Raw genomic sequence first — 9,353 nt, forward strand, 5'->3', positions numbered from 1 at the left:
CTTAGCCTATCTTAACTAAGATAATAAAAGTATAATAGAATATCTTTATAATATACTATATAAAAAAGTAAAGGATAAGATTATAAAGTATAATTAACCTAATATCTTTAATAAATTTACTAGTAAGATTATTAAAGTTAATAACTAACTTTATACTAAATAACTTAAATAAAATAGATATAGCTATTAATAGAGTAATTAGCTATACTAAAATTAAACTAATATTAGTAAATAATAAGAAGGATTTATAGCCTATAAATTTTACCTAGGCCTAATAGAACTTAATATAATAAATAAGAAAACCTTTAAATACTATAATTATAGAAAACTAGGATATATAACTAATAAATATAAAGCTCTAAAGAAATTATTAAAGCTAGTAATAGAAGAAAGAAATATTAGTATAGCTAGTAAGGAACTACTTATATAGAATATTGGTATAGCTAATAATAAAATCTATTATTTATTAGATAACTATAAATATAATCTTATATCTATAGATAATATTATTAATAAAGATAGAGACTAGGAGTTTAGAACCTAGTTTATATATAAAAATTAAGGGGGAAAAGTTACTCCTAACTTTAAGATAGAAGAAGAATATTATATTATTATAAAAGAAAATTAATAAGGAAATAGAAAACTTAACTAAGTAATAATAGCTAGATTTAATATAATAAATCTAGCTATACTTATAATACTATTAAATAAAAATATAGTATATATTATACTATATACTAGTCTAGAGTATCTAGAAATTAGTTTTATTTACTATAACTATATAACTATTTCCTAGGCTTTATATTTATATAATACTTATATATAATACCTCTAGAAGAAACTTAACTATTAATAGTTTCCTAAGTAAATCCTTTATAAAGCCCCTTATAAAGAAGATAAACTTAGATACTAGATAATCTAATAAAGAATATAAGAATTCCTTATCCTAGAAAGGAATAATAGATTATATTTTACTAAAGATAAAAATATTTATATTATCTATATTATAACTTTAAGATATAAAGATAGAGGAAATAATATAATTATAAGGTATTTACCTAGCCTAAACCTAATTAGTAGAAATAGTAAATAAACTAACTATTACTAAAGCTCTAAAGAAAAAAGAATAGAGAGAGTTATAACTTTCTTTATAAATCTAAGGAAATATAAAAAGAAGAAATTAAGAAATAATAGCTATTATTATTAGTAAAACTAACTCTTTAATAAAGATCTAGCTAGTTTTTATATATTATAAATATTAGTAATATTACTTACTTTATAATTAATATCCTAATTAAAGGAACTAAGCTTAAGGTAATAATAAATAATAAAATATAAGGAAATTTTATCTTATTAAATCTTATTAATAAATTATAATTACCTTAGAATAAGAAGAATAAGCCCTACTAACTTATAACTATAGAAGGAGAAATAGTTAAGTATAGCTATAAAGTTATAGATTAGGAAATTATATAACTTCCTATCTCTATATAAGGCTATAACTACTCTCTTACCTTAGATATTATAAAGATCTTAAAATATAATATTATATTAAAGATACCTTAGTTATAAGTAAATAATCTTAGAGTTAACTAGAGAATAGGCTAACTTTAGTAGGATATATTAAGATATAATTATAATAAGAAGAGTAGCTATAAAAAGGTATCTTTATTAAATTATAATAAATCTCTAGGAATATATATAATTACTAGAGAGTTAAAAGCTAAGATAATAAAGATTCTTAAGGAATACTTAAAGTATAATAAGCTATTTAATAATAAACTAAAAATAGAATTATTAGAGTATTTATACTAAGACTATAAAATTAAACTCTAGCCTAGTATTAAACTAATATTTAATAAGATATATCCCTAGAACCTTAAGTAAGATATAGTACTTAAGAAGTATCTAGAGGAAATATTATAAAAGAGATATATATTACGAACGCTACTATACGGGACGCGGGGGCTAAGCTAGGCCGCCCGGATAGCCTAGCCATAGACCTAATTAGGATATAAGGTCACGTGATAGCTTACTAGATTATGGAGATAATCTAGTAATATAGGATTATTAGAATAGTTAGATAAGCTATATAATCTAAGCCTATAATAGAGAGATAGATAGGTACTTAAGGAGGAAGTATTTCTATAGCTAGGTAGTCTAGATCTCTATTAATTAATCTAAATAATAGTTCTACTATTAAGAGTTAATCTCTTAATAGACTTATAAGCCTATAATACTACTATAAACTACTTATTAGCTACCCTATAGCTATTTAACCTAACTTACTTCCTAAGAAATAGACCTATCTATAACTTAGATTTAAGCTACTATTATATTTTAATTAATCCTATTTAGTAAGTTACCTTAAAACCTTAAGTAGTATTTACCCTTACGATATTAACTATAAGTAGAGCTACTACTAATCCTAGTTAGGCTATATAAGCTATACGCTAGTAGATTAAGGCTATGACTACCTAGATCTAGGTACTCTAGGCAAATAATAATAGAGGAGGAGCCCTTACCCTTCCTAAATTCCCTAAACCTAAACCGTTTAATAGGATAAAAGGGGATATGCGAACCTTCCTCACTTAAGCTAAAGCCTACCTTCGTGTTAATACTACTATCGCTAACTCTACCACGTAGATTCTCTATATTAATAACCTTCTTACTAGTAAGGCGATAGAATAGTGGGAACCTACCCTTAGAGACTTCTTTAATAATGATATACTAGATAATGAAACCGCTCATATTTTCTAAGACTATAATAACTTCGAGGAGTTACTCTAGACTACCTTTAGAGACCCTAATAAGATTTAAACCATAATACGTAAGCTTAAGGCACTACGATAGACTAGTTTTGCCTAGTACCTCATACGTAAGTTTAAACATATCTTAGCCTATCTTAACTAGGATAATAATAGTATAATAGAATATCTCTATAACGTACTACGTAAAGAAGTAAAGGACAAGATCATAAAGGGTAACTAACCTAATACCTTTAACGAATTTACTAGCTAAATTATCAAAGTTAATAACTAACTCTACGCTAGGCAACTTAAATAAAATAGGCGTAGTTATTAATAGAGTAATTAGCTATACTAAAACTAAGCTAATATTAGTAGACAACGAGGAGGATCTATATGTAACGATGGCTTAAATCTAAGTCACAGTAAGTCTGTTTCTTAGGAAGTAAGTTAGGCTAAAGCTACAGGGTAGCACGTATGAGCAGTATCGTTAAACGGTCGTTAAGAGTTAAACTCTCAATAATAGAACTATTACTTAGATTAATTAATAGAGATCTAGACTACCTAGCTATGGAAATACTTCCTCCTTAAGTACCCGTCTATCTCTCTATTATAGGCTTAGATCGTGTGGCTTATCTAACTATTCTAATGATCCTGTGTCGCTAGATCATCTCCATGATCCAGTAAGCCATCACGTGACCTCATGTCCTAATCGGGTCTATGGCTAGGCCATCCGGGCGGCCTAGCTTAGCCCCCCGCGTCCCGTGCAGTAGCGTTCGTAACACAATACCCCTCCTCCTTTAGTCTTGTCCTCAAGGCCATCGAAGTAGGCCGGCTAGGTGGTAGGTAGTTTTTGTTTTCCTTCTTACATCATCATATCCTATCATGTCGTCTAATTGTATCTTAAGATCTTTCGTGCGCTCCCGAAAACCCTCTCGCAAGACTAACGAACGAAACGCCCTTCTTAAATTAATAATCGGAAATCTAGTTAACATGCCCGCGTGTTCGTTCTATAAAGACCAAGGCCTACAGAATTACAAGGCGTCTAACATAGACTCATCGCGATATTTTAAGTACATTCGGCTCAACCGATCTTACTACGACATGAATCCTCTTACTCCTTAACAACTTCGCCACATCGGCACTCAGCATCAGAAGGCCAAATCCGAATTAGAGGCTACCGAAGAAGAGCTCGAAAAGGCGAGTACTAAGGTACGCCATTTACGAAAACAAAAGAAATTATGGTTTGAGAAAATGATGCGTGCGGTCGCGCGTGGTATCGACAATGTCGAAGAATTAGAGCGTGTAGAATGGGAGGAAGCGGAACAGCTTTAGAAGGCCACAGGGGTCCTTCCTACTCCTTCCGAGGATTTAGATCCTACTCTAGTTCGTTCTTTAGATGCCAAGTTCGGTGTTAAGTCGCTAGACGGTACTTATACGATTGATTAGGATACGTTCCTTGGGAATGGAACTATTCAAGCAGAGTCGAGCAATTCATGAGGTTCTTAATCGGTTCCTAGGTATTTTCGGAGTTCGGGTATCCCTTCTATTTAACGAGATAATGACGATTTTTCATATTTCCTCGTGCCTTAAGTATCTCCTTAACTTCGTATTCGTCCGTATTTTCTACCGTGATTCTCGTAGCGAGTATAGAATCATCTAGTGCTTTCTCGAGTAGTAATATATAAAAAATAGGATAGATTCTCATTCTATCGGGTAATAATAGTTCATAGTTAGTGTCTGATATTTTTCGTTTAATAAGGAATAGTCCGATTTTCTTCTAGTCGAGTTTGTCGCTGGGTCGTTTCGTTTTAATATTTTTACGGATAAGGTAAACTTTATCTCCCTCCTCTAGGATTGGCGCTAGTAATCTTTTTTTATCCGCATAATGTTTTATTCGATTTTATAGAAATATCTATTCTTACTATAAGTGTTTTTGTATTTCAGTAATCGTTACTATATATACCACAGCTACTAGCGCGTGCACACTACGTGCCGCATATGTTTCGATAACGGGGTCAAATCCATAGTTTGCCCTAAATAGTAATATCTTCATATTCTCGTTTTCTAAGCTATTATAAGCCCATTATGCAAGTGGTAGCCATTCTACCTAATTGTCTTGTCGATAGTTAACATAGCTTCGTAGGTACTATTCAAGAACTTAGTTCAAGATTTCCGTCTGTCCGTCTGACTATGGGTGGAATGCCGTAGATAAGCCTTGCTTAATCTTCATCGTTTCTATCAGGCATTTCCAGAAGTTCGATATGAACAATTTATCTCGGTCTAATATAAGTCGTGTCAGTAGGCCGTGCTATGTGATAACTGTCTTAAAGAACATATACGCTAGATCTTTCGTATTACTAGATTCCATATAAGGAATGTAGTAAGCGTATTTCGTGAGTTTATCCACTATAACCAGGATACTATCGTAGCTAACTCCTGTCATTAGTTCTTTAGATTTCGGTAGTTTGACGATAAAATCCATTGTAACTATTTACCATGCTCTTTTAGGTGGTGGTATTGGCTGTAGTTTACCGTAAGGAGCGTGTCGTGCTACCTTTACTTTCCGGCAAGTATCACATTTATCCACAACTTACTATACCATTTTTCTGCTTTCAGGAAAATCGTATAATCTTCTTAGTCGACTAATTATTTTCCCTACACCCTGATGTCTATATAACGGGTATTCATGTATTTCTCTAACAAGTTACTCTTAAAGTATACTAGGGACATACTACCGTTCGTTATACAAGAAGCTTCCTACTTCCTTACACAAGTGCGTTTTTATCTCCCAATTGTCCAAGTAGTTATCATTTTTGCTATATAATACGATTCGTTATATCCATATTTCATCTGGCTTTACCTACCAGGTAATATCAATTTCTCGGGTGCCTAGCACAAGGTTCCTATCCTTGGTAGCGCATAATAAGGGTACGTTATCCACTTATTCTTCCAATTTTAAGTCCTCTCTTCGGCTAAGCGCGTCTACTCTTCCGTTTTTAGATCCTTTACGGTATATGATTTCAAAGTCATAATCCATAAGGGTTTCATACTATCTAATTTACCTCTTATTTAGGTCCTTTATAGTCAAAAACGATATGAGGTTTTTATAATTAGTATAGACTTTAATCTTATGCTTTACTCCCACGAGATAGTATCTCTATTCCTTAAAGCACTAAATAATAGCTATGAGTTCTTTATCGTAAATGCTGTAGTTTAGTTTAGGTCCGTAGAGTTTCTATGAGAAGAAGGCAACTAGGTATAATCTTCCTTCGTTATCTCGTTATCTAAGCTATCCGCTAAGGGTATAGTCTAAGGCGTCGGTTTCGACTTCATAAGGTCTCTCTAGATCAGGTATTTTCATCATAGGTTCTTGTGTAATAAGTTCTTTAATCGTAGTAAAAGATTTCTCTTCTTTTTCTGTCTATTTAAATTCAACGTCCTTCTTAGTTAGGTTAGTAAGAGGTTATGATATGTCTCCGTATCCTTTCAGGAATTTTCAATAAAAGTTCACGAATATAGTAAATACTCTTACGTCTCTGACGTTTGTTAGTGTTAGCCATTCTTTAATTGCTCTGATCTTGTCTTAATACATCTATACTTCTCTATAGGTAACGATAAATCCTAGGAATTATACGCTACTCTGGTAGAACTTACATTTGGCTACTTCTACTAGAAGTTTATTATCTTGTAGGGTTTAAAGTACCTCGTATACATGTTGCTTGTGCTCCTTAAGTGTGTTTGAGTAGATAAGGATATCGTCAAGGTAAACCACAACAAATACTCCAATTTGCTTACGTAAGATCGTGTCGATCATGGTCTAGAATATCGCTGGTACGTTAGTAAGTCCGAAAGGCATTACTAGGTATTCGAAGTGTCCTTTAGTGGTCCTAAATGCTATCATCTACTCGTGACCTTCCTTCATTCGTATAAGGTTATAGGCTCCTCTTAGGTCAAGTATGGTAAAGTACTTTGCTTTCCTAACTTTATCTCGTATTTCCACTATGAGTAATAACGGATATCGATTCTTAATTATAATCTTGTTAAGTAGTCGATAGTCAATACATAGTCATAACTTTCTGTTCTTCTTTGGTACCCACAGGACTAGGTGTCCTACTAGGGACTCTAATAGTCTTATATATCCCTTTCGTAACATTTCCTCCAGATACTCCTCGAGTGCTATATCCTACTCGGGGTTCTGGGGATATATCTTATTAAACGTTGGTTCAGTACCGGGCTAGAGTTTGATCTCATAGTCCCAGCGTGAATACTCCGGTAGTCCTGTTTCTAGCTCGTCGCTGAACAGCTTACTATACTTTAAGTATTCCTCGGGAATCTCCGTTATCTCAGCTTTTAACTCTCTAGTGATCACATATATTCCTAGAGGTCTATCATAATTCGGTAAAGGTGCCTTTCTGTAGCCGCTCTTCCTGCCGTAATCATATCCTAGCATATCCCATTAAAGTTAGCCAGTTCTCCAATTGACTTAGGGATTACTCGCTCGTAACTAGGGTATCCCTAATATAACATCGTGTTTTAAGATCACTATGATGTCTAAGGTAACGTAGTATTTTATGCCTTATATATCGACTAGTAGCTACGCAACTTCTATATCGACTATTCCTTAGCCATAATCCACCGCTCGTCCTTCTACAGTCATAAGTCAATAGGGCTCGTCTTTTATAGTCCAGGGCAATCTTAGTCTATTAACGAGATTCGGCAAGATAAAATTTCCTTATACTCCACTATCTATCATTGCCTGGATCTTCCTTCCCATGATGCTCATAGTAATCATAAGGTACGCTATGTTACCGATATCTACAACACATAGAGACCTATCAGATCTCCATCGAAGAATCAGTCTTAGTTACGACGACGGTTAACGTTTCCCGAAATCTTCTTTTGTTTGCGTTCCTTCTTTCGTAGTTATCGGTGGTAATCTTCCGTACTATTAGAGCTTTAGTAGCTTTCTACTTACTTGCCTACTATGTTGGTCGAACTCGGGCTAGGCGAGTTAGTTATAATTACACTATTTCCGATATCCTCGTATCGTAAGGTTATAGCGCGGATAGTATATGCGTTTTTATCCTCAATATAGTAAACTTCCGTATTCCTTAATAGAACAAGTCCACTAGAGTTTCTCCTCCATACTTTCTAGTGTCGTAGGTCAGTTTCCAAATAGGGCCCATATAGGTTTTATCTTCTATTAGGTCGTAGAAACCATCTATATTCAAGCTTCTTCCACAGGTGCCTTCTACAGTTATCGTATAAGCACGATACCCAAGAGATCATCGCATATTCTCAGTGCATAGGGTTAAGTGCTAGGTGCAGAGCCGTGGTTTTACTAGTTCGTGTAGTATTGTCGTCTTCTGCTAAAAGTAGCTTTTGAATTAAGACCGTAGGATCAGATATATCGTAACCGTGGATCATGACTCCTACTAGCTTAGGGTCTCCTTCTCCTAACGATAGAGCACTAGTGAGGGTACTCGGTGTTTGAGAGACCTAAGAGTGTAGGACACATATATAGGTATCAGGTAAATCGAGTTACGTTGTGTACGCTAGTAGTCGAATATCGTGTTCTTCTTCTAGCACTGGTTAGGTTCCGAAATCCCAATCTTCATCTTCCTCAGTAGTATCATCTACGGAGTAGTAATCATCCACATCGAGGTATCGTTCGGTATCAGAGATATATTCCTCGCTATTTGCCATACTAATATTTCGTATAAGCAAGTTTTCGCGATTAGCCACGTGAATCTTTTATTCCTTCACGGGCTTCTATTACTTCTTTGGGGCTCGGCATTTATTCGCAAAATGTCCTACCTTGCCACAGTTATAGCAGGTTTTCCCCTTTTCTTTATTAATAGCGTCGAGTTCCATAGGTCCAGCGTAGTATCCGTATGCCATTAAGGTTTATCAGGGTTTTCCCGTATTAGATTTGTTAAACCTTATATAGTTATTAAATTTTCGTCCACCCGTTTTTTCTTAACGTCGTTCGTAGAGTTAGTTATCCACTTTAATAACTATCTCGATAAAGTCATCAAGTAGTTCTGGTCTATCGATTTAGTAAATATCGTCTTTAACTTCTTCTTTAAGTCCTTAGTAGAGGATTTCAATTAGGGCTTCCTATCCCCAATTAAGTTTAGCCATAATCCGTTTAAATTCCCTTACGAAATAAGCAGTAGATCCGGTTTATCGTAGACGAGTAAGTTATCGAGTAGCTTCCTTATGCTCATTGGGGTTACTAAAGGCATTAAGGAGCCAATCCTTAAAGGTTTCATAGTCCGAAAAGATATAGATAACTTCAGCACCAGCTTCATTACTATGCTTAAGGTATGCCCGCAGCGATAGTTCCCACCATTCCATGGCTTTACCGGTTAAGAGATTTCTAATGCAAAGAATTTAATCCTCGGCAGTAGTAAGGGTATCCTCATTAACCCGAAGGTAGGCTTACGCTTAGGTGAGGAAGTTCCTCACGTCTCCCTTATAACTATCGTATAGTTTAGGCTTAGGAAACTTAGGTCGACGATTCACAATAGGTGACTCCGTGGATTTTTTAGGAACCTCAGAAATCTGAGTTCTATACTACTCTAGGGTCTCGTAGATATC

General features: G+C 34.1%; 1 protein-coding gene across 1 annotated transcript; it reads right to left on the reverse strand.

Moving 5' to 3' along the window:
* Positions 1 to 8,954: 8,954 nt before the first annotated feature.
* Positions 8,955 to 9,110, reverse strand: V2A60_002329 (uncharacterized protein; the record flags this gene model as incomplete). Its single annotated transcript, XM_083253680.1, has 1 exon — positions 8,955 to 9,110. One exon carries the CDS (start codon positions 9,108 to 9,110, stop codon positions 8,955 to 8,957), a length of 156 nt encoding a protein of 51 aa, XP_083109806.1.
* Positions 9,111 to 9,353: the final 243 nt, after the last annotated feature.

Source organism: Cordyceps javanica, chromosome 1 (genome assembly GCF_051103115.1).
Source record: "Cordyceps javanica chromosome 1, complete sequence".
Taxonomy (NCBI): Eukaryota; Fungi; Ascomycota; class Sordariomycetes; order Hypocreales; family Cordycipitaceae; genus Cordyceps; species Cordyceps javanica.